The following is a 26,928-nucleotide window of genomic DNA, read 5'->3' as shown; positions in this document are numbered from 1 at the left end:
GCACTAAAGTCAAGACAGGCTCTGCTGGGCATATCAGGGTCCAAATCAACATTTGGTCTTTCAGATCACATATGGTTGAGGCATTCAGTCTGAGGAACAAAATCAGCCCAAGTGGAAACCTCAGAATGCATTGAGTGTACATGTAAGGCCCTCCGCACCAACTCCATCAATCCACTGATTCTTTTCTGTTGTACTGATCTACTTGATGAGCAGGCATACCTATTGGATATTCAGCAAAAGGGGGAAGACAGCAAAACTAATTACCTAACATCAGCTAGCCAAACCTGTGATCATGCATTTAAAAATTTAATTTCTAAAATTCTAATCAGCAATTGACATTTTATAACAATAAGTTCATTACTAAGTAAAAATGTTATGGCTGTATTAGAAATGTTCAGGACTGAAATATAAAATGAAAACAATGACATCTCTAATTAGAGTGATAAGGCCCATAAAATTAAGAGATTCACTTATACAAAAACACTGTAGATGAACCTTGAATGAAATTAGTCAAAACACATTTAAGATTTCTCATTGCAAAACTGTTTAATCCCAGAAGCTTCCCACATTAAGGGTTTGGCTTCATACATTTCAAAGCTGTAGCACGTTAAATTCCAATTACTTCATAAAAGGTAGGCAGCGTGCGTATAAAAGATACTTGGAACAATAGACTGCATTATGGTGTGTCTCAAAGCTCCTTATAAAGCAGCTACTACAGTGGACTGTGTCTGTTAACGCACCACAATTTTTCTTCATTTAGTCTTACTTAGAAATTGATCTTGGTTTGTAAGCAAATTCAGAGAATCCTAATGCACTTCTAATATTCCCCATGGGAAAGATGAATAATGTTCAGACTATGTGTTCCACAGACACCATTCCCCATTATAGAAATGTGGGAAGAATAATGAAAACCCCTTTCCTCTTCTCTGAAGTCAATTAATTATTTTCTATAAAAATAAACAGGGGCTTTCTTCACATCAGCAACCATCCAAATTCATGTAGCTGAACTTAATATGTGAATCTGAGCAAACGGAAGCAAATCTTTTCCTTTAAAGCATACATTTCATTAATGTTTGCGTAAATCACAGAACAGTGCACCTCAGAAAGTAGATTTCTTAAAAATTATGCCTAAGTGTGAAAAAGCTGATAACAATGAAGTACACTTTCATATTAATCATGAGGAAATGATGCCAAGCAAACACAAGTTCTTATTCTAATTTTTGTCAAACCAAGAAAGGCTATTTTTCTATTTGAAATATCTTTAAAGCTACTACCTGCACCATAAATTTCTGTGAGGCATACAGACTCCAAGCTATGTTAAGATGAGCTTGTTCAGACCTGACCCAATATAGCTGTAGAAGCACAGCACTGCTATTGGGTCAGCACAAGGGGCCATGAAGACTACTGTCCTGACTTAAACCATGGTAGTTGTCAACACCTATGAAAAATTATCAGAACATGACAAGTGCAGAGTGATACCTTTCCAGCTTTCCTTGCTTCTGACCAGTTGTGACTCTGGGTCTTCTAAGGCTCACTTTCTGCTGAGCCCCATGTCCTGTGATGCCCTTACTATACTGTTACAGCTGCTTGAACTAACTGGTGTAAACCCGGAACAGGTAACTCCAATACTTGCCTCTCCCTTAATTGCCACTGTATTTCTGGTCTTCTTTCTTTGCTAGATTTGTCAAAGCTATGCAGTGGGTGGGTTCCTCAAACATTCATTGGACTGAAGAGAGGCTTCTGTTGTAGCCCTTAGGCACTAATTAATGACAGCTTACTTCACTGCAGCTCCTTTTTGCCTGGTCTGCCATCCTGGCTGTAAGAACAAAGCAATGATAAAATTGTCTCTGGCTCAGCAGCAAAATTCCCTGTTCCCCTCTACATATCCTTGACTTTATTTAAAAAAACTAATTCATTAGAAAATTGCCATACAATGGATTTTAAAATATTTTTCATAGGAATGGAACCAGTTCTGCTTAGCCTGGAGACATCTGGAAACCCTCCCCAAAAATGATTCTAAAAGGAACATTTCTGATAATATGTCATTTCTGTGGAGATCACAAGTAGTGCTTCTGATGTCACCTCAGTCTAGCCCAATAGAGTTCAAAACAGAAGGTACCATCAAAGAACATGATTTGGCTCACTGCATTTCCACCCAGTTAGCCCTGTGCCAACACTGGTAGCTGACAACACGCTGCAGCAGGCCTGGATTACACCCAGAACAGTGTTTGAATCTTTTTAATGAACTCTCACTGACTCAAAGGCTGCTTGAAAAAGGATTTGGGTCAAAAGCAAGGTAGGACAGCAGAGGGCAATGCAAAACATGAGTGGGCAGTGTGCTGTAGCAGTTAAGGGCATGTTACAAGATAAAACACAGGCCTCTTTCAGGGCATTCATGGGAAGGATGACAATGCCTGTTTATCCATATTAATCTATGGGGGTTTTAAATGCTGTAACTACCAAATCCTCTAAAGATTATAACCAATATGCCTGACAATCACATGGACTACAAGAGAATCTTGCTTATAGAAAATGCCTTAAAATTAAAATTCCAATACAAGACAAAACAAAGGAGCAAGAGAGGAGGAGTGTGAAGAGGGAGGACCAGTGTAAGGTAAGTTTTGATAAGCTAAGCCCATAGCAAGACACACCAGCAACAGGCAATACCTGTTTTTCATGCACCAGTAAGAATTACAGATGCATCACACCAAGCGTGGGAAAACTATAATTCCTGCAATGGCATTGGGCTACAAAGGTATCATCTTCAGTTAGCCCAAAGTAATGAGAGCACGAGTCACATTCTCATTTTGGAACCTTGTCCCACTAAATTGGTAATATGCTCAGGAAGTAGTTGCATCAGGATGTGAGGGCATTATTCATAACTGTCATTACTGTGCAAAACACATCAGGAGATGGACTTAGAAATGTTTGCAAACAGAATGAATTAAAATAAATGCTTTACCTAGATGGCAAAATAAACTACATTCACATCTGCATAATCCCCACATCCTGCTGAGGAATCCACAAGTCCAGCTGAAGATTTGCTCTTTGCTGGTGTTCTTCAAAAGGAAGCAACAGAAAGACTGGTAGCACAGACCCCTCTCACAGAAATTTCCACAAATCTCAGTGCTTTCTACAGCCTGTAAACATGCTGTTTGGTTCTCATGCACACAGATTTACTGTTCAGAGGTGAGCAATCACCTCTACCAAGTTTTTCCCACTGGCTTTTTTCTCCTTCTCCTTTTTTGGAGAGGAGGAGATGAGGGTATAGAGAAGAATTTTTAGGAAGCTCTTAGGGTTCCGTACTGCTTTCCTGTCTTCAGAAGACCAAACTAAAGTAGTCATCTGTTGCAATTTGGTCATATCTCCAGAGGTATTTATAAAGTAATTGGGGGGAGGGGGTGTTGAGATGTCTACTAAGCATAGATGAGGTTCTAAAACATACATTTATTTCTCACTTTCTACTTTCCTGAAAAAAACTTTTGATTCTTCTTGCAAAACATTGTTTAGAGCTTAGATTTCATTTTAGTGTTAGTGTTATGTGGGCTGTGCAAAGTGATGCTTGTTAGGGTTAGCAAGAAAAACTTTCAGATCTGTATAAATTGCAGTTTTTAAGCATCTTTTCTGTGAAACAAAACTGAGGTCCTTCCAAATATGAAATGTGAAAATGACAGGTTCAAGAACAGTCATTTTGCTATTTTGGGCTTAATAGTACTCACTCACCTGGAGTGTGGGACATTCACCTTTGTCTAATATAAGCCATGGAGACTAAGCTTGGTTTTCTACATTCCACTTAACCACTGGCTGCTCTTAACGCCTTTTTATCTTTCCAGAAATGCCATCCTAAACCACAGAACTTTTTGTTCTATTAAAAAAATCATTAAAACTAATGCATTTCATAAGAAGTATTGGTTTAAAAGAATCTGTGTTTTCATATGTGCAAAACATTTCACCAAAAAAAGAAAAAAGAAATCTCAGATGGCTCTGCTTACAGAGCTGTCAAACACAGCAAAAAGTATGATATATGTGACTCACACTTCTAAGGCAAGATAAGTTAAGCCCTGTACTACCACTATGCAGGATGCAATGGCTAGTCTCACTGAAAACTAGATTGGAAACTCTGCACTGTCTTATAGATTGCAGTTTGTAGAGTGTGGCTCCATCAGTTTGTGTAGGCCTAACTGCAGAGACAGTTCTCCTATGAGAATAACCTTTCTTTGTTCTGCAAAAGATACATTTGCAAACAATCATTTTGATTCTGAATAGCTGTTCATTTCTTTCTGGTCATGAACAATTAGACCAAAAAACTTACTCACTGTGTTCACTGGGGAACAGATCTTTGCACAGTTAACCTCATCTCCTGTGAACAATAGTCCTCATGTATGAACAAGAGCAGGCTTTATTATTTAGCTATTTTTCATTCATCTTCATGCATTAAAAGTTTTTCTTCTGTCCAGGGAGCAAGAATGTGACATAATTTAGGTAACCAATACACACAATGCAACAAATGGAAAAAATCAAGGAAGAGCTCGTAAAAAACAAAAGGGCTAAAAATTCTTTGGCAAATGCTCAGAAATAATGAAAGCTCTGAGAACAGAAGAAGGATGTTGTAGTCTCCTCAATATGTTTATAACTAGCAATTTTACGAGCTCCCTATGAGTCCTTTGGGGAGGAAATGACAGCGTGTAAGCAACCATAAAGTGTTGTAGGGTAAATCAGACCGAAATAGATACCATGACCTCAGTCATAGCAGACAGAAGTTTTGCACTCTCTTTGTTGTTTTTGTTATCTGAGCTATCCTAGCTATTAAATGTGTCATTCCTTCAGAAAAAGAAGTTGACATTTAGCTGCAGACGTCTGTGACTAGGAACAGGCAATAAATTAGGTAAGAATGTAAGAACAAATGTACAGTATCAGACCAAAAGACAATCTAGTCCAGTACTGTCACCCTGAAAGCAGACATAATGTTTGAACACAGAGCCCAGTATGCAAGGGATGGTGCCCTGGAGACAAATGGGGTTAAATGAAGGATTCACTGAAGCCTGTGAAAATTTTATTCTAATTATGGTAGAGAAAAGGTTTCAGAGAGTGCCAAACAGAATGTAATCATGCTTTCTTTTCACTGGAAGTTTAAGAAAAGTGAGACTGAAAATTTGAATATCAAATAGCTTCCTAGGAGATGTGAGGTTTTGTGATAAACACATACAGAAATAAAAAAACCCAAACCAATGAAGTCTGAACTCCACATCATCTTCTTTTAATTTTCACTTTTGACAAGGTTCTTATTCACAGATAGCCCAGTGAAATGGAGACTGGTATTTTGGAGTTAGAAATAATGGAACTGCCTTCATCCCACTACAAAATTTCAGGGCTTACAATACATTGTCCATGCTAAAATTAGTATGTGTTGAAATTAAATTAATTAGTGTTTGAGATTTTATATAGGAAAAGGGAAAGACTTAGTCATTAATTTGGGAGACATTTTCATGTTGTCTTGGTGCATATAAGCTAAGAATGTAAAGTGATGTCCTTAGAAAATATCCATCAGTGTATTTACAGAAACTATGCATTTCTCGGGCTTCCACAGGTTTAAAGTTAAAATTATGATTTTTGCAAAAGCTAGGTTAAAAAATAAAATCACTACCTAAAGTCACATTCTCTTGAACACTTTTGTTATTGGTTCTTCTTTCAAAAAAGTAGGTCCACTAACATATTTCAGAATTAACTTTTTTTATAATGATCTTTTAATCATAAAACACCTGAACTATTGAAAAAAGGCAAAATTACCCTTCTTACCTTTAGCTATAACAGTAGTCTGTAAAGCTACAAACCGCTTGTGTATGCAGATCAGTCACACATGGGTTTGCTGAATCTGGCCTTTCACAAAAATATGTGTCTGTATACACACACACACATACGTATGGAATATGTACATATATTTAAGGAATTATTTCAGTTTGTTCTGATGATTCAGAGGTTTTGTTGTTATTATTGCTGGAACCTAAATATAATTGTGTGGGGGACGTGAACTTGGTTATTAACTGATTTTCCAAGGTGAATACCTGTTAGTATTCATTTCAGTAAGTCCAGACAGATATAGTTTTCTAGAGAATCAAAATTAGACCAATTCACAGCTTGTGAGCATCAGCTAAATGCATAGAAATTTGAAGACCTGCAGTAATTTGGTAGTTGCGAGTCCTGCACTTCGTGATTCAACACAACTAAGGTAGAACCAGTTCTTATATAATACAGATTCCTTACATGCATTAATAATTGAAGAAACAGCTGCTACTTAAATATAATTTTTTTTTAAAAACATACATAATACTTCAGGAAGCCAAGTGTCCTATAAAAAAAAGCTCTCACAGATCGGATTAGACCTTCAGAACCCTCCATTCTTCAGAAAATTCATTCCATGAAGTAAAATATAAAAAGAGAAATGCAGAGAGCTGCTGAGCAATTATGGCTCATATCGATTTTAATGCCTCAGAGACATTCCACACACTTCTGGTTTTACAAGATGGTACAGTTGTACCACTTTGAGCAAATTCTTGAAGACAGGTAGATTTGTAATATAGAGAAGAAACTGTTCAATCATTCTATATATATCCCTTCCAGTCTCTATAAACTGATAGTCATAAATGACAATCTCATCTCAGAAAATCAAAGGCTGAACAAAGGTAGCTAAATGCAAATTATTTTCTACTCAAGTCAAAGGACATGAGCTCAGCTCCCAAACCACTTAGATGTACAAAGGTATAGTTAGTTAATCAAGTTTGAAATGTTTCCATGATCAAAAAACCCTGGACTATTTTTGATCAAATGAATAGGAGTTTTGGTCAAAACCACTTCTGAATAATGAAGCTGTTTTCTAAGTTCAAGCCATCAGTGTGTTGTGAGATGATGACCTTTTCATAATATTGGAAAGAAAGTGCAATAACCAGTTACTGAAGCTGGCCTATACAACCAGCTCTATAAACTGGAAAAGATAAAAAGACAAACACAAAATGCAAACAAAAATCACAAATAAATAAAAGACAAACTCCTATAACCAGAGATCATAAAACCAGCTTTTTGAATAGACTACCTACTTTAAAGTTTGGAGTGAGCAGTGATTTTAATTGTCCTACCTGAGATGCCCCACAGTGGCCTAATCTTAAGACCACAAAGCTCAATTATTTTCTGACAATCAGGCCACCTTCAGATGACAGCATTTTTTTCAGAAAAAAACAGAAATACTTATTGGAATAACAGGGAAATATTTGTGTCATTTAATGTTATGTATTTGTCATTGTCACTGTCATAGATTAGTCAAAAATCAGAAAAGAATTCTTTAAGATAATGTTTAGTAACAGTCTGCTTCACTTAAGTAAATCACATTGATGCTCCCAACAGAAGTGATGACTCTAATTCTGCAAAGTGTTGTTTGTGGCTACAGAGTGATTCCTAAAGGACCACCCTGCAGAAATAATAGTAGTAAAGCAGTAACAACAGCAGTTACTTCCTCTCCCAAAGAACTTTAGAACTGAATGGTAGTTAAAAATCTCCCTATTTTTAGGATTCTTTTTCTTCTGGTAAAGGTTTTTATTACTTCTTTTCATCCACTTTCAAAATGTAGCACAAATGGTCCTACTACAAAGTAAGCTGTCATGGAAAGAAAAACAGGTAATCTACAGAAAGATGATAGAAAAGATGTATTTTTAAAAATGCACATAGGGATTCAGTTACTCACTTCCTATTAAAAATAATGTAAGAGGTGTCACTACTTCCACAGACCACTGAAAATTTACTCTTTTGTAAAGAACATGTTATGTCTCCCAGATGAACATCAGATTTTAACAGTATAAATATATCATCACATTACCTGGTACAGAATAACCAAAGAGCCTGGTACAGGCTAGGACCTGGGGGTCCTGGTGGACAACCAGCTGCACAGGGGTCAGCAGTGCACTGCTGGAGCAACAAAGGTAAATTGGATCCTGGCTGCATTTGCATGGGCATCACTAGCAGGGATAGAGATGTGATCATCCCACTCTACTCGGTGCTTGTCAGGCCGTGCCTGGAGTATTGTGTCCAGTGCTGGCCCCCACTATTCAAGAAAGATGCTCACAAACTGAAGAATGTCCACAAGAAAGCCACAAAGATGATCAGTGGGCTGGAGAACCTGCCCTGTGAGGAAAAGCTGAAGGGAGTTAGGTCTTTTCTGCCTGGAGAAGAGAAGGCTTGGGGGCACCTCATCCCAGTATTCCAGTACTTAAAGGGCAGCTACAAAGAGGACAGAGGCTCTCCACAAGAAGCCACATGGAGATGACAAGGGGCAACAGGTACAGTTTGAATGGGAGAGGTTTCATCTCAACATAAGAGACAATGTTTTACATTGAGAACAATCAATCACTGGAACAACTTCCCCAGGGACGTGGTGGAGTCCCGTTGCTGGAGGTTTTCAAGATGTGATTAGACAGGGTGCTAGATAATCTCAGCTAGGCTTCTTCTCCCACAAAAAGCTGGACCAGCTGGTCATTCAAGATCCCTTCCCACCTGGGCTGTTCTATGATTTTATGACTTTTGATAAGCTTTGTTTTAATCCGTTTCTGTCATTTCAGATATTAAGATAATGGTGAAGGCTTTAACCAGTATTAGAATATTTAGCTAAATGTCAAGAATTATCTTGCTCACTCTAGGAAAACTATATCCCAGTAAGAAATTATCCAGGGCCTTGTGTTTCCTGGTGTGGAGGTTTTGCAAGAAGGAAAAATGGGATCTCAGAAATACACCACTTTCCATCTTCTTCCTCAGAGTTGATTCTTTTTCCTGTAACAAAGCTTCAACCCTAGACAAAAATCAGGTCTTCCTTCAGGATAATTATCACTTGGGCCACTCCAAGTTCTGCCAGCTAGGAGAAATCCCAGTACATCCTAATCCACTTTGTTTTTATACCACTTTCTCCTTTCTTTTTATTGACCTAATCAAATAGGTCACATGCAAATAGGATGAAGCCAAAGAGCCCTTTAATTAACTGAGCATTCTTAGAATATTTGTGCCTTGTTTTCCCTTCTTCTCTATTCAAAACTAATGTCCTTGCTCTCCTCTCCTCTCTTTCTAAAATATTAAAGCAAAACCAAAACCCAAATATGAGATATACCAAAATATAGAGATTGGTTTGTTTTTTTAAAAAAAGTTCAGGTTATTCAGTACGAAGTCTCTGAAGATTATTATTTACATTGAATGACTTTTACCCTAGTTTAAGGAAGATATTTGAACAAAAGAGGCTGTCGCAAGTTCCTCTGAAGTATTGGCATTTTTTCCAAAATACTCTTATGTCTCATATGAAAGGAAGCTGAAATACCATTAAAAGTGTAGTTTATGGATTTATTTATGACAGGAAATGCATTCTTCCTTAGGGAACTAAACTTCTGAAACAGTTGAACAATGTTGCTGAACTTGTCAGCTTCAAACAGAAGGCCAAGTATAATCCTCCAGCATCCACCCCCGCATCTGAACTGTTCACTCAAATATAGTACAGTGTAATGACTCAGTGTTTAGCACAGAATAATGACAACAGTTATGCGATAGAGTTTTTAACCAGTGCTTAAAACTGCAGACTTTGACTTTTCTTCTCAGAAGCAGGTGTGTTGGAGGGAATGAGGGAATAAAAGTAGAGAATTGCCATTAACAAACATACTTTTTTCATCTTAATCTTGCAGAGGAGATGCTGGAGGCTGCTTCTAAAAATCCCGTAACTGTGGATACCAGTGTATGAAGCCAGATCTGCATAAATGTTAACATATCTACAGGATTACCCAGTGGGGCTGAGAAAGACACTGTTCTCCATGAGACAACCCAGAGGCAGCTCTTCTGGGACTCTGTGCAAGGCTCTGCTTGCAATTCAGGGTCAGAAAAAACAAGAACTACTGAGGTGCTCTTCCTTGCAACATGAAAAATCTTTGTGTCAAGGGGGATCTTTCCTGCAGTGAGCATAATCCTCCCAGCAACATTATATTAAAGGGGCAAGGTAACTAATAGGTCATGGAGAGGAGAGCTATGCCCTTTAAATGCGTAACAGAAGGTATGCAGTATAAAAAAGTGCATGTGGCTCAGCTCCATTTTTTTGTTATTTCCAGTGCACCTTATCCAAAACTATTCATGCAGTAGGAGACAAGGAAGAGGGGAGAAGGAGGAGATGGAAAGAGGCCTTTTCTTGAATCTTTTTCTCCAGTCTGCATCAGGGTGAAGAGAAGAGGGAGCTATGCTAGCACTGTCACCTAGCATGAGTGCCTGAGTTGCATTATTCGGGAGGATGCATTACTTCTGCACGCTGGAGAGCTCCTGGAGGCATAACACCATCTCTTTCTTCTGGGGGAGGGTCAGATCAAAGGAAGAGGCAGATTTGCCCTATTTGCTGCCAAACGCTGCAATTTGTGGCACGTTATGGCCCCAGATAAAGTAAAACATTTGGATTAGGGCACTTCACTGTTTGGACCTTTGGAAGAGAGACAGAAAATGAAGGGACATCAGTGATGTAATGGTGGTTCTGAAACAAAAATATTGCCAATTTTAGAAAAGACAATGTACATAATTGAGATTACAATAATAAATAAATATCACCAGCTCTGGACAGAAGAGGCTTTCTTCATTTTAAAGCAGGCAGACCAAAAAGCAGATGCAGACAGCTCAGTCACTGAAGGGAGAGGCAGATGCTGTAGCAATGCAGCACAGGACAGCAGCTGCCTGACAGCATCTCAGCAGCTGGAAACACAGACACTCAGGTAGCAACCACCTCTACAGCTGCAAAGGGCAAGGCATTTTCCCTTCTATGTCCCACTCAGAGGCCTCTAGGATCATCCGTGCCTATCAACACAGTGAGGTGGCAATTCAAGCCTAGCACGTTTACTGTTCATGCTTATGTGGTCAGACTGCATAAAAGTCAATAAAGCACTATTTTTATGCAGAATTTGTGCTTGTTTCTCAGTGTATTACTGCTTATCTTCTATGAGTCCTTGTAGGTTTGCATATTATATCACGACTTTTATTTAGTTTTTGTGTAATGTTTTCCATCTTTTCCCCACCTCAGGAGATAAGAAAAATAGCCTTGTAGTTGATAGTGGAAACTTGACTATCAATTTTTATATGACAGGAAGACACACTGAGGGAAGAACAGAACAGGTATTTAGGACTTAGGAGAAATAGAAGTTCAGCACTCAGCTACCATGAGTTCCATAAACCAATTCTTTAAATAGTCATGAATAATTTTATATTACGTGGTTATATGTCTTTTTAATATAAATATATAACATCACTATACCTGTAGCAATTCTCACATTCTAAGGATTTTTGTCTATCGTTCCCTTTGTCAACCTCCTGAAACTCAGTGTACACGAGATTTAATTATTATTCACCTGGGTGTTGCTGTTGTTCTTGTTATTACTGCTTGCTTTTTGCTTGAATAAAGAGTCAGTGACAATAATAACAATAGAAAATTTCAGCTTCAGCATGGAAGTTCTCCACTGACTAGAACAGTCAAAACTAGAATGTGAAGTTTTGGCAGCTGCACAAAATGCCCCAACTCAAGCCCAGGGGCAAAACAGTATCTTAGGATATCTTCCATCCTAGATAACTAAGATGCGGGTGGGTTTTTTTCATAAAGGACACAACTTCAAGACATTACTCTGTTTAAAGTCTTTTTTTCCCAGATGATTGTCCTACTAACTAATCTATTTACTATCCTGGAGCAAGTTTTTCTCTCATCAGAAATTTGATCTGGTAAATTTGCCTGATGAAAATGTGGCAAGACATTTCTATGGAAGTTTTGGGGTTTGATCATTCCGTGTTTTCAGCCAAAAAGTGTTTTCCATGGAAAATTTCCAACCACCTCTACTACTAGCCAGACATCTGGAGTATTATTTGGAGGCGTTTGTGTCTGGAACAACTGCTAAACCCTGAGAATCAGACCAGTAAGAGATGTCACACTGTGACCTTAAACCTAACCCCAGAATCCAGATGCACATCCTGTGGCCACAAGTCCACTGCAGGAATCCAGATCTTGAAACCATTGCTGGTTTTCCCTGTGCATGGACTTGCATGACCTGGAGAAAGAAATTAAATATCTGCTCACTGTAAGGCACTAGGACAAAGTTACAAGCTAGGAGCAACCATCATAGTAAGGTTTTGTCTGCCTTAGGGAACATGACATATGACTGAATTACACAGCCATTTCTATACTCAGCTAAATCTAAATACTGTGAGTCACAAAGAGTTGTGAACATTTAATAGTCACTGTGGACTAATAAACAATGAAGAAGTCCACAAGGTGCCCTGGGTAACTACCCTGGTTTCTACAAGTATGCTCTATCTGCCATAGAGACAAGTATATCTAGAAAGGCTCTTGTGCTTCTTACTTGCAGGACAATAATGTCAGAGAAAACATGGCATGAGAGCAGAATGGTCAGGTCCAAAGATGAAATGCCTTCTCACTGATCCTCATGTTATTAATTAGCTCTCTGCTCATCTTTCAGGTCTCTTTCTCTCAGCAGTCATAAAAAGAGTATCTTCACAGCCTTCTAATTAATTCACGTTGGGCTTACACTGGGTTGCCAATCCTGATACCATGCATCTGCCCTGCAATTGCATGCACAGCAGGCTGACCCTTACATTGTGCAGGAGCAAGCCCTGGTAGCTTTGAAAATCTACCTTTATCACCTACTGCAGACTTTACCTAAGTACCTGATAAAAACAAGAAATTCATGCCACCCAAAAGAATAACCAACCCTTTGGGAAATTTCCTTCTTCAGCAGGATAAAATATCAATCTAAGTTTTCAGACCAACCTCTTCCACAAAGCTGCTGTGCACCCACTAGTCATATTAAACCCCACTTACCCTTGTTATTGCAAGACATATACAGTTCAACTGTCATACAGTGGGTGCAAGTTGCAAATAATGGGTGTGGTTTTGTTTTTTAAAAGCAATTGATAATTATTAAAATCAGACAAAAGGAAGCACTTGAGTGAAAATGACTGGGGGGTGAGGAAAGTGAATTTTCCCTTAGGGTAGCCTAACAAAACTTGCAATTTTCCAGATGCCAGGGGAGATGCACTTTGATACGGATCAGCTCCTCTTGTTTCACATTTCCAAAGGTACCAGACTAAGGTATGGCATCGTGAACTCTCCTCAAGCCCAGGGAACCGGCACCAGGGCTGACTTTGGCTCACCATCACCCAAGCATGCTTGCAAGAAAAAGTACCAAGCTTCCCCCAAGACGTGCAGCTCTGAATGCTCCCCAAAGGAGTTCTGCTGCCCTGATGTTGGAAAGCCTGTGAAACTAAGAACTCTTATACTGGCTCATTAGTAATTTTTAGTAAAAATGTCTCTTAATGCAGGTGTTTCTTTTCTGGAACTGTTTCTGATTTTTTCTTTTAACACAATGCAATTTCTAATTTGAAGTTATGCAGCCTGAAATAGGGTATTATATACGTTCCAGAGTCTGATGTAGACATTAGGTACAAGGCAAAGTTGCTAGGAGACCACAGATGGAGCAAGGAGCATCACAATAACACAGCAGCTTTTCACACAGGGCTGATGAGAATGCCTGCATCAGCAGTCAGCCTTTCACAATTTAAAAGAAACCAGACAACCTTTTACTGCTTATGTAAAGATGTACATTTGGTGACGACCACTAAATTGTTATAAAACTAGCACACCACAATCTGAATTAAAAGAAAGGCAAGAAACACTGAAAAGCATTACACAGACAACACTCACTAAACTACTCTCCCTCTTTCTATGTTTGGGAATGGCCCCTTCATTTAGAAACTTTAAAAAAGCATATATCCAAGCAAATGTTGGCACTTTCACTCTACTTGTGTTCTGGGCCCAAGTGCCATGTTATCGTAATGCAAAGGGGAATACTTAATGAGGCAGCAGAAGATGCTACGCACACTAAAATTCATTGCCCATTTCCATGTTATTAGAAAAGTGTGTCACTCTCACTGTGGACATGAGCCATTACAATCCACAGAGCCCTTTTGTCTCTTCTGTACCCTTACTCATGAGGTAGAGTTTATGCTTATTAAAATTTACCACTTGGCAAGCAGAGGTTAGAGGTTTATCAAACTCAGGCTTTCATTGTTCCAGTCATCACAGCCACAGGTATTTAAATAGACAACACAAACCAAAACTAATGCAGCTGCACGGCCACAAACTCACACAGCTTAGACATGCTACAGAAACGGTTCTACTTGTAAAACATTATTTGTCACCTATATATGGGAAGTTGAAGTATACAAAGTCTGGATAACATCTAAAATTCAAATGGAAAGGCTGTGACTGAACAAAGATTCAAACCTGTGTTTCAGTTCAGCTCCTTCCAGTGTGATCGTCCATCCTTCTGAGAGCTCATTAGCCTGTTCACCCTTGAGGTAGAATTTATCTGACAAACATTCATTCAAATATTTCCTTAAAAAGTAGACACTGAAAGCATGTCTGATGAATAGACTAAAATAGCTTTACTCTCTCCATTTAAAGATGGAGCTACAGTAACAAGTTTAGATGTAGCTGTTCATACTGTCATTGTTTGAAGTTAGATGAGGTTAATCCCACCCTTCACATGAAACGGTCCCTCTGCCATGCTGTTCTTCTTTCTCTAGCTTATAGATGAAGACCAGCTTTTGTGTTGACAGTGCTAATACCAGACTATACTGTTCAAGTGCAGCTTATAAATCCAATAATAAAATAGGTTTGGCAATGAACATCTGAAAGTTAGAAGCTGCAAGTGCTTCAAGCACTTGATAACAAAGAAACAAATAAGCCGAGGACCAGACTGAGCCTTACAAATACAAGGACCCATCTACCTCACCTGAGAATAAATTAATTGAATTGAAGCCAATATCAGCTAGAAATTTTCTGCACTACTCTATTTAGATTATTGCATGAACTAGTCATTAGCGAGTGAGCAAAAAGAAAGGTGAAGGTATGTATTTTCTTCAGTTTGTGATTACAGTATTTACAGGACTAATTCTCATGTTATTGTAACATAATCATTTGAAAGATACGTGACATTTTTCTGCTGTAGAGGGACATATTTCAAAACATGTTTTGAATTAATGTGGTAGGGCCAGATCCTTATGTTTTAGACAGGAACACCTGTACACAACAAATCTACATAATTGTAGTTAATTTCAGCAGCTTCATGTAAATCATTTACTTTTCCTCTGTGTGTTCCCAGTTCTGTATCTCTTCACAACCCTATTAGGACCACCTTCAAACACTATAAAAATAAGCAGATAATCTTAGAGGATAACCTCTTGGGACATCTTAAAAAACTTATTAAAAACTAAGTATGTTCTGCCAGAGCAGCCCTTTTAACAATAAACTGAAAAGGATGCCTTTCTGTTTCTTTAGGATATACACTGCACATTAATTAATTAGGCAAGATTTGAAGCATGATAAAAAGTGATGCCACCAATAATATCCTATGGGTTTTAACACATCAAATGAGATCTGCATTGTGACTTTTATCTGTAAATGTTAATGCTCTGGAGAATTTTTCTTACAGCATTATCTCTAGCTATTAAAATCAATGTACTTCCACTTCATCTAAAAAACTGTAGTAAAATATGAAGTGTATCCTAAATTCAAGTAACACTCACTTAAAGGTAGGAGGCAATTTTAAATCAATATTTTCAGACTACAGTCATAGAGCACTATCTATAATTAGTTGTACAGATCCTAAATCAAACAAGTGCTTCTGGACTACAAAGTGTTTTGCTGAAAGATATAAATGTATATCCAATTCTACATGCAGTGTCTGAGCCAACAGTCCTTCTTTTGTACTAAGGTTGTAGCTCATCCTAAAGTAACGGGATTTTGCCTCAAATAGAACTGATTTAAAATAAATAAATCATACAGGGACCTGAAGCCTTCTCCATCACTCCGAGTAGAATGATCAGCCCATTTTCTGTTACAAATATTTATTTTGGAAAGAGCGGACTGTGTTACAACACCGATGATAGGATTTGTGGAGGCTGCTATAATATAGCTTGCTCTCTCTTTCTGCAAAACAACATTTTTTCATTACCCTGCAAATCACAGGCTATTCACACAGGTATAAGGAGTGCAGGCTCAGGGTCTCCATTCTCCTTATGCATTTTTGCTACCTTTGGGTCTGCTGGAAGTGTCAAATGCCTAAGTATGTGTCAGCTGCACACCATGGTGCTCTCATCAGCTCTTACTCTGGGGTGGGAGCATCATCCAGATATAAACCAGACCTGCTTCATACACCGTGTCACCGTCCTGAGGTCCACATGAGCTTTGCTCTAAGGGGCAGATTTTCCATAATATATGTGGTTATACAAACAAGTTATTTTTGTGATCACTACAATGAATACTTTCAAATGATAACTGTGTACCCAGATAAACTTCATTTGATTGTCCACCAATGCTCTTTATAGGTGAAAATCTTATTCTAAATTCCCATTTATGCAATATGGTATTTTTTCATTCATTCATTTATTTTTTCTTTCTAGCTTTCTGAGATTCTAAGTGTCATTTAATAAGATATCTGCTGCTCTCACAGGGATGAATATTTCAAGCACTACAAAAAGTAAATATTTGCATTCTGGTAAGTTCAGTCCTGAGATAACAACATAATATATCCATCCAAGTAATTTAGAAAATACATATATTCCATAAAACATAATCATAAGACATATCTAATTGAGTAATCATCAAATAAAAAGCACTACATTTCATAATTGCACTTACGTTTCCCTAGAGCTGAAATCTCTACAACCAGGACAACCCAAACAGATTCATAAAGCTCAGTCTAAAAAAAATTTTGCCCCCTAAGTAATTAGCCTCTTAAACGTGCATTGTATCAGTCACACCCCACAAACCTGGGGAATAACTTCTGAACTCAGAGTTTCCAGTAGTGACCTCAGAGAGCTTAAAAAAAGATAAACCTCTGGAAGAGAAAGCCCCTGCAAACAACAAAGGAGACTTTAGCATGTTTCCTTCTTACTAGAAAACACAATCAGAACAGAGTAACTGTGCTGTAATTGTTAACCTACCAACAGAAGTTGAACTTCAAATAACTGTGGTGTCATGTATTATATAAAATGGCTGAGAATTATTTCTTCCTATTTAATCAAGGCTTGTCAGCCAGTTTTAGAGGGGGGGCGGGAGAAAACAGAACACTGTTGTTTACTCCTGAGATCAGAAGGTCTCTTATTTTTAGGAATTACATTTTGGAAAATTGTCTTGGACTTAGTGAAGTAATTATCTTACTTTTTCAAAATAGCTACTAGACTATCCTGAGGAATAAAGTCAGAATTTAGTCACAGCAACTCATGGAATCTGTCAAAAGATATCAAACATTGGGCATGAGGAAAACTGCCCTCTGATATCAAGTTCTTTTCAAATACCCAAATACTGATGTAGGTTTTTTGATAAAAGAAAACAAAAACTGCGTCAGCATTCTATATTCAGCATGCTTGGCAACGACTCAGGAAATGTGACTTGTGCTTGTTAACATGAATCACAGGTAAGAATTAAGGTCAAAATACTGCACTTCTTTTACCATCCATATCAACAGGACCAGCTCAAAGTAACCACATTATAGTACAATTCAATTCACTGTTTAGAAGTCAGGCCACTTATAAATGTCTTACAGCCTACATTATGTACTTTGTATCTAATGTTCATGAATATTTAAATATGTTAATGGCTTAATTGTAAAATGTGTCATGCAGTAAGTCTCCTATTAATGGTTCTGAGCTCAGTCAATAGTAACTGTTACACATACCTAGGGGTTCTTTAAACTTCAGGTAGATTATAGAACCAATTCCAACTCCTGACTCCACATGGGGTAACCTAAAAGTTAAACCATGTATCTAAGAGCATTGTCCAAATCCTTGAACACTGACTGGCTCGGGGCCATGACCACTTCCCTGGGGAGCTTGTTCCAGTGCTTGACCACTTTTTCCAAATATCCAATCTGAACTTCCCCTGATGCAGCTTTAAGACATTATTAGGCATACAAAGTATTTATTAGTGGGAATCTGTGGCATGATGAGCACCTGCACATTTTTTAAAGTGAAAAACTGGCAGCTAACCAAAATACGGATCACTAGCCAATTCAACATTGGCTGCAAGGTAAAGTCATGCCAACTCAATTTAGAAATAATGCATATGTTTTTAACTGTGACGATCACTGACATAACCACTGAGGAAAAACTATGTGTTCTTTGCCATTTGTAGGAGGACTCATCTGACAGAGTGTAGAAGCTTACAGTACAGACATCCACATTTAGGCTAAGTCCATAGACTTCCCTTACAGACAACTGAGAAAATACACATTTTTAAAGTGTGATTCATCTCATCCTAGAGTAGATACCTAAACTAGGACAAATTAAAGTAGACTTCTCCAAAAGTCCTTATTTCAATAATTTTACAGGGTAGACATCCATGTGAGAGGAATCTTAACCTTAATATATTTAAAATCAAATCAAAATACCTCTATGCAAGATAAGCTTTTTTAAACATAATTTACCAGGTTAGGTACAAAGGTAAAAACATCATTTTACGATATCACGATCCCTCATGCCCTGAAAGCTATTACACCTAAAACTGAAGACAGGACAACTAACACCCACTGAGGAGCTTCTCAGTACCTCTACTTTCAGTTTAAGTATGATGAACTGACTCTTTTCTTCTGAATTCTAAAGGATGTTTATTAGCACTTTTAGAAACTATTTGGTTATTCCTAGCATTTTATTCTATGCAAGCATTTTTGCTCTGCACTGTCTTTATAGTCTTTCTTTTATCGGTTTTCTTATGCAGCCACTGAAATCATGAGGAATTTTCAGAAAAATAGTGAGTGATAATGAAAACAGTCACAAACTGTGACTCTCAGGGTAAAACATACACCTTCAAAATTTCCCTACAATTGCAGCAATCACTCAAAAGAAGGTGAAAAGATGGAGAGGATCTGGAAGACAGCTCTCCCAGCATGTGACAGTGTAGCTAGAATGTATTAATCACCTATAGTCATTGGAAAAATAGAGAAATCAACAAACAATCTAGAAAATCTATTTTAATAAGATTAAATTAACACGTTTGAAACAGTCTTATATCAAAACTGAAAACGCTGTCTTCCAGTTATCTTCAGATACCATTTGTCTTTTAATGCTTATTCTGTGTTTGATGAATGTCCACATGAGACTTTAAGAAAATTTTTTTCAAGATCCATAGTTCAAGAGATTTTTTTCAGAAAGTTATTCTTTTGAATATGTGGACATTTTTCAATAATCAAATAAGTATCTTATTTTGACATTTAAAAAAATTCATCAGCAGCACTGATATCTAAAAATAAAAATATTTCAACCAGAACTCAATATATTTTCATTTGAATATTGTGTTGCCTTATGTCATGGAATTTCTAGCTTGGTTGCCTTGTATCCACACTCTCCTTTCTGGGCAGAAAAATTCCTTTGGATTAAGTCTCTCTTGATTCACCACGCACAGAGTTCAAGGAATATAGTTCAAGATATAACCTAACTAATAGATAGAGAAGAGTTGGAACTCCCAAGTATACAATTGTATTGTTCAAGGAGCATCACAGCAACATCCCTGAATAAATTTTTTAAAATTTCACGTCCTTTCTGTCAAGTTTTAAACCTTCAAAACAGTCTTTCAAATTTTGAAAAAAAAAAAAAAAAAAAAAAAAGGCATTTTGGATGGAACCCTCATTTTTTATCAGACAGGAGAAATTGCAGTTTACAAAGTGCATTTCAACCATGATGTAAATCACCCCATGGGAAGTCTGTCTGGCCTTCTCATCTAGCTACATATGGCTTTTGTTATAGGTTTTAGACAGTGTTGAATAATTGTTCTACATAATACCCCCATTTTCTTTGAAAACAAAAGGTCTGTATTATGGGAAGAACAATTTAACCAGAAACCGGAATGAGTAGACATAATGAAAACAATGTGTAATCTGACCCTTGAAAAAGAAAGGCACATCTATATTCTTCCCTGCTGAATCTCCATCTCCTACCTAAACATTACCAGTTCCAAATGCCAGTAGCTACAAGGTTGGTATAAGATCAAAAGAAGCAGAACAGCAGTGGAACTTTAAAGTGGTATAAAAGGACATGTGGTTTTCCACCTCCTGCTACCCCCTGCACCAATCTAGGAGAAGGAACTGGAATAGTGTGGGAAGGATGCACATTAACATGGAGAAAGAGCAGGCAGTGTACACATTCTTCTTTTATACAGGTCAACAACTATTTAGAAAACAGGCACGTGGCCCCTTAGAGCCACAGAACTCTCTGAGTACCACTACACTAGTGCTGAAGTTCACATCAGGAGCCTACTTCTGAATTTCCCTATTGCCATCGCATACTCTGCTTTGGCTTTTAGCATGGGACAGTGCTGGATCATATGAATTGTCTTCTCAGACTAAACTGAATTGGAAGAAGGGCTGCAGCAGTGCATCTAATGCCCTCCAGCCACAAACAGGCATTCAATGCATATGACAACGCGACAGCTAGTCTGTGTGGTCTATTGTGCTTATTAAAGTAAGGCATTGCTTACATGTTTGTTGATGGGCACCAGTGAAATATATGTCCACAAAAAAGACTATGATATATTGATGTGATTTTAAATTCTCCTAGCAATAAACAGATTGCTACTGACAGAACACAATGGAATTAATCAGGTCCACATACCACTGACTAGCTGAGAATAAAGAGCAAAGGGATTACCTTAATAGGGCTCCCATCTGGAGTCAGAACCTCTTCTGATAGCTCCATCATCTTCAGTGCCATCAGGGCAATGGCTTTAGCATGACTAAGGCTTTTCTTATGGAGCCCTGCTGCAACACAGTATGCATCACCTATTGTTTCCACCTGCAGCAATCAGACAAATCAAATGTATGATAATGAGAAGACAACCCTACCATTAGTTATCTGCAATCAAACAGCATTGCTTAAAACATGTGCACAAAACATCCATAAAATAAGCAATTAGACAACGGAGCATAATTACCTGAGTTTGCAAACGGGTGCAGTCAAAACCTGACATGCAATTGCATAGTGGTTCATCACCATTATAACCAAAGAAGATCATTACATCTAGAACAGTGTATGCCATTAGCTGAGAGATGACAACATTTTCCCACAGCAGTAATACAGAAAACTCTATTTTCCTAAATGAGAAATTGCTTGCAGCTTTGTTTGACACTATCCTGGTCGTGTTTGCTGTTGGGTAAGAATAGTGTTACATGATTATAATTCATAATTATTATTTGCTCTACCAGAAAAGTATATCAGGTAGAGAATTAGAAAAAGCAAAACATCACCATAAAAAACAGTGAAGAGTCTGCAACTTCTCATTAGCAGGTATAGGTATAGGGATAATTTACAAATAGATGCTATTGCTACAGACATTTGACTGCACCTGTCTCTGTTATTTTCAAATAAGAATTATTGCCTCTCTACTATGCAGGCTACCTGACTGTGAATTCCCTACCTTCAGGCATCAAGTTGAGCAGACTGATCCCTCTGGTCTCTTCAGAGAGGCCTTACCTCTCTCTTATCCTTGATTTTCTTTAAAGAAAGTTGTCCCTCAGGAGGAAGTGGGAGCAAAATAAATTGCAGAAGCCTGAGAAACACTGAAGCCCTCAAGTTCTGCAGCTTTATCGACAGCATTGTGTTTTGCAGTCTGCTTCCCCACACGTATGCAACATGCTATGTACACAGTCTATTAACACATGCCCAAGCAGACTTGGCCCTCAAGGATTAGTTTGGCTTTTGCTACATAATTAATCTGGCTTTCACCCTTGCCTATAACACTACAGGAATGCCAGGAAAGGTTTCAGCAAAGACTAAGGTGAGAAGAAAGCATGCACTGAGCAAAGAGTTATTCAGGGAATAAATACAGCTGATTCTTCTCTTTGCAGGGGTCCTGCTAATATTAGTAGACCTGGACCTTCTCAGATTAATTTCCAGTCCTGATAAACAGAATTGGAAATAGTACCTCAAAAAGTAAGCATTACATGTAAATGTACCCAGAATATGAATCTAGAACAGCAGTATGGGCAAATACTTCCCACCATCAAATTTACAGAAGCTGCTACAAGCCCGTTGCCAAGTTTCACACCTTAGCCTTTCCTACTGATCATGCAGGAGGATATATATAAGAAGCTGAGGGTTTCTCATGAGCTGAGACAGCTGCTAGAGCTCCCTTGTCACTTTTGGAAGCTCGTAATAGTGCTTGTATATAGAAAAAATAAAAAAATAGAAGCAATCACTACTGCTGTCTGCCTGCCTATTTTCCCCAAGCCATATCTCAGGATCTCTGTCCACAAGAAGCAGAGACTAACAACTCCCTGCAGTTTAGGAGGTCATCTTTCCAAAGACAAATGGATGGGCAAGTATATTGCAATGGCTGCTGAAAAATGTAGAAACTAGGGAAGAAAACACACAAGCATAATGAGAAAAAATATCAGAAGTTGAAAAGACACTCTGGATGGCTAAGAAATAGATGGTAAAAAATTCTCTAAATCAGAAGGAAGAATTAGCAGAAATCCAAATAACTGCACACTGCCATTCTTAAAAAATTGTGGATGAACATAACCAGTTTGAATAGAAATAAAGGAGTAATTACAAAAAGAGTTGAGTCTATGCTGTCAAATACAAAAATGACATAAAAATCCTGCTCTTTATTGAATGACTTAATTTCAGAATGACCCTTCCACTAAATTTAGTTGCATTACACTACTGAAAGCAAATATAGATCTGGGACCATATACTATTCCTGCAATGTTCAGGCAAACCTACTTCTTTTGTTACCTTCTTCCCCTTTGGAAATTTCCATACTTGTGCGAACTAATTTGACAGCTAAATTGCACTCACGGAAAGAGTAGCACCATCAGAGCTGCATTGTACATGCCTGTGTACTACCAGAAAAATAGGACTGAAGCTGCCTCATGTTAATCTTACTCTGAAAATAAAAATTATAACAATACCATTGTAGGATACTCTTTAAAGTGCTTATCCCCATGAAGTTCCTCTGACAGTAATAGTGGAGAACCAGGGGAATGATTAGGACTGTTGAGACTGACCTGGCAGTTGAAACTGGATGTGCTAAGTACGGATAAGGTTGTCTAATGATTTACCATCTGTGACCCTGTTTTCAGTCACTACAAAGATTTCCCAACTAAGCATTTAAGCTGAAATTTACATGCTGAGTACCTCCATCAAACTTTAACCTTGGTTCAGTCCTCCTTCAAAATCAGATTTGACAAATTTTCCAGTTATCTGTGTTTTTTTCCCCCAACTCCTTTTTCTAAAAAGCTCCAGGAGCTCTTATAATTCAGGTTGTTTATGCCACTTTGATTTGGTCCTCTCGTACGGAGTCATAGAATCATAGAATGGTTTGGGTTGGAAGGGACTTTCAAAGATCACCTAGTCCAACCCCCCTGTCATGGGCAGGGACATCTTTCACTAGATCAAGTTGCTCAAAGCCCCATCCACCCTAACCTAGAACACTTCCAGGGATGGGGCATCCACAGCTTCTCTGGGCAACCTGTTCCAGTGCTTCATCACCTTTACAGTAAAAAATTTCTTCCTTATGACCAATCCACCCTCTTCCAGCTTATAACCATTGCACCTTGTCCTGTAACTACAGGCCTTGGTAAAATGACTCTCTGCATCCTTCTTATAAGTCCCCTTTATTATATTGAAAGGCCACAGTAAGGGAGCCTTCTGTTCTCCAGGCTTAACAATCCCAGCTCTCTCAGCCTTTCTTCATAGGAGAGGTGTTCCATCCCTCTGATCAATTTTGTGACTCTCCTCTGGACTCGCTCCAACAGGTCCATGTCCTTCTTGTACTGGGGGCCCCAGAGCTGGACACAATACTACAGGTGAGGTCTCACAAGAGTAGAGTGGAGGGTTAGAATCACCTCCCTCGACCTGCTGGTCATGCTTCTTTTTATGCAGCCCAAGATATGGTTGGCTTTCTGGGCTGAGAGTGCACACTGCTGGGTCATGTCTAATTTTTCATGTCCCAATATCCCCAAGTCCTTCTCTGCTCTCAATTCCTTCATCCCTCAGTCTGTATTAATATTGGGGATTACCCTGATCCAGGTGCAGGACCTTGCACTTGGCCTTGTTGAACTTCAGCAGGTTGTGTGAAGTCATTAAAATAGAAATTCCAATGAGACCAATACACCACACCTCAGAATTTCAGGCTGGGCCTGTCAGTGAGTCAGACACGCATGGGGAAGAAGGGGATTTCTCTTGTTTCAGCTGAGGAGCAAGAACTGTACCAGAAAAACAACCACTGCTAATAGCTTGCTCCACACTATCTGCCGGGTAGATCCTGAAATCACTGTGCACACCAGAGAGCAACTTACTCCATAAATATTCAAGTAAATGTCAATAGGATTAAGAGCAAAGGAAGGTGCTACTCAAGGTGGCTAAAATAGCAGCACTCAGATCTGTTTGATGCTCTTCAAGATGATGATATACAGTAATGAAACTCCAGAGAAAATTGCTACCATGTGATAAACTTACTTCTCAGTTTTTTACTTCATAATGTGACTATGATAGTGCATTATTAGTAGTACATTTGATTTTTATATCCTTCCTAGATATATATGCAGGAAAAGGTATTTTGCTGTAAGACTGGAATACATTATCCTGCTTCTTTTAAAACCCCAAATATATTGTTTTGAATATTTCAGCCATTTTTGCATATGACTGAGTTTTACCTTTACTAAGATTTAGTACATTTTTGTTCTAGTTAAATAATTATTTTTTACTCCTCTTGATATTTCTAGCCACTCACTGATAGCCTGACCTACATTAGCCATGGCCAGCTTCACTAGAGCTTTCATTAATTGGGAATTAATATATAGCACCATAGAAGAGAAGTGAGGTTGAACTTAGATTTCAAAATTAGACAAATATATTAAAAAAGTAGGATACAATTTTTATTCTTCATTAACAAACAAAGAAGCCAGGAACCACTGCAGCTACTTACAATGCTATACAAAGGCCATCGCTAAAGCCGTCTATAACTCTGCATCGAGTCATTGGAAATGTCCAAAAGATTTTCAGTCAGGCCCTCAACAAATCAAAGACTAAAGTTCATAATTAACTGAAGTAGTTGTGTGTACTCTACAATTCAGAAAATACTTCTTGGTAGCTATCCTGAGACTGCTGAATACTGTAGAGTGGCAATGCGTAAGACTTGCATCGGGAAGCAAACAAAAATATCTTCTTGTCTTGGGATGTCATTTTCTATGTACCCAGCGTCTGTTAGTCCTTTGTAGATACCGTATGTCTGTTTTAGTCATGAACAGTACTTTTTATAGAAGTTGAGCTCTACAGTAATTGTCTTCTAGTCACTTATTTTTAATTCATGCCAATTTTAGGTGGAATATGACATGCAGATGAATCTGGTAGCCTAGCAGACAGAATATAATTTCTCCAATTCTGATGTGTCCAGAGAACGGAGGTTAATAAACTGTCCCCTGGGCAGCTCCAATAGGTGTCTTCTAACTACCAGTAGCTTAACCTTGTGTTGTGTTACATTACTTACCTGAGAAACTGGAAGTTGTAGCTGAATGATGTTCCCTAGGTATAAAGTCAGGGTGTTGAATCAGTGACAGTTTAGAAGGGAAAATGTGGTGTAGTGAAGGACCATCCCTGCTTCTGTACTCTTCCTAGTGAATGCATGAATATGCACCAGTCATTACATAGATGAACTTCTAGAAGTAATGAAGGAACTGAAGTGTCACACTTCATTTCCCAGGGTTACAAACACAGGGGGAAGTATCATCTTGTAAGTAAGTGAAACCTGCAATGGCAAATTTAAAGATTTTCATCTAAAATATTCAGGAAACCCAAGAGCCTAAGGAATCTTACTAGCACCTTTTTCAAAGCACAGCTTGGAAATAAACATAAAAAATGTAATCATGGGAGGGGGGGGCACTCTTGTGGCAATTCTAACTTGAAATTCCTACAGCAATCAGAAATATTGAATCATATAATCATAGAGTCATAGAATCATTTAGGTTGGAAAAGACCTTCAAGATCATCGAGTTCAACCATCAACCATGCCCACTAAACCATGTTCTGGAGTACTTTGTCTACATGCTTTTTGAATACCTCCAGGGATGGTGACTCAACCACTTCCCTGGGCAGCCTATACCTATGTCTGACAACCCCCTCAGTAAAAAAATTTTTCCTAATATCCAACCTAAATCTCCCTTGCTGCAACTTGAGGCCATTTCCTCTCGTCCTATCATCAGCCACCTGACAGAAGAGACCAGCACCCACCTCAGTACAACCCCCTTTCAGGTAGTTGTGGAGAGTGATCAGGTCTCCCCTCAGCCTCTTTTTCTCCAGACTAAACAGCCCCAGCTCCCTCAGCCACTCCTCGTTAAGACTTGTGCTCCAGGCCCCTCACCAACTTGGTTGCCCTTCTCTGGACACGTTCCAGCACCTCCATATCTTTCCTGTAGTGAGAGACCCAAAACTGAACACAGGACTCGAGGTGCGGCCTCACCAGTGCCGAACACAGGGGAACAACCACCTCCCTGCTCCTGCTGGCCACACTTTTTCTGATACAAGCCAAGATGCCATTGGCCTTCTTGGCCACCTGGGCACACTGCTGGCTCATATTCAGCCGGCTGTCAACCAGCACCCCCAGGTATTTCTCTGCCGGGCAGCTTTCCAGCCACTCTTCCCCAAGCCTGTAGTGCTGCATGGGGTTGCTGTGACACAAATGCAGGACCTGGCACTTGGCCTTGTTGAACCTCACACGATTGGCCTCGGCCCATCGATCCAGCCTGTCCAGATCTCTCTGTAGAACCTTGCTACCCTCAAGCAGATTGACCCTGCCTCCCAACTTGGTGTCGTCTGCAA

General features: G+C 38.6%; 1 protein-coding gene across 1 annotated transcript in view; it reads right to left on the bottom strand.

The window, feature by feature from the left end:
- Positions 1 to 26,928, bottom strand: part of GUCY1A2 (guanylate cyclase 1 soluble subunit alpha 2) — a 167,455-nt gene that overhangs the window by 24,908 nt on the left and 115,619 nt on the right. The window contains exon 6 of the mRNA XM_049823385.1: positions 20,758 to 20,901. Coding sequence (XP_049679342.1) covers positions 20,758 to 20,901 — 144 coding nt within the window. The remainder of the gene's footprint in view (positions 1 to 20,757; positions 20,902 to 26,928) is intronic.

This window comes from Accipiter gentilis, chromosome 19, assembly GCF_929443795.1.
Source record: "Accipiter gentilis chromosome 19, bAccGen1.1, whole genome shotgun sequence".
In the NCBI taxonomy this organism is placed as follows: Eukaryota; Metazoa; Chordata; class Aves; order Accipitriformes; family Accipitridae; genus Astur; species Astur gentilis.
The sequence above is the reverse complement of the archived record's forward strand: the minus strand, read 5'-3'. Positions and strand labels throughout refer to the sequence as shown.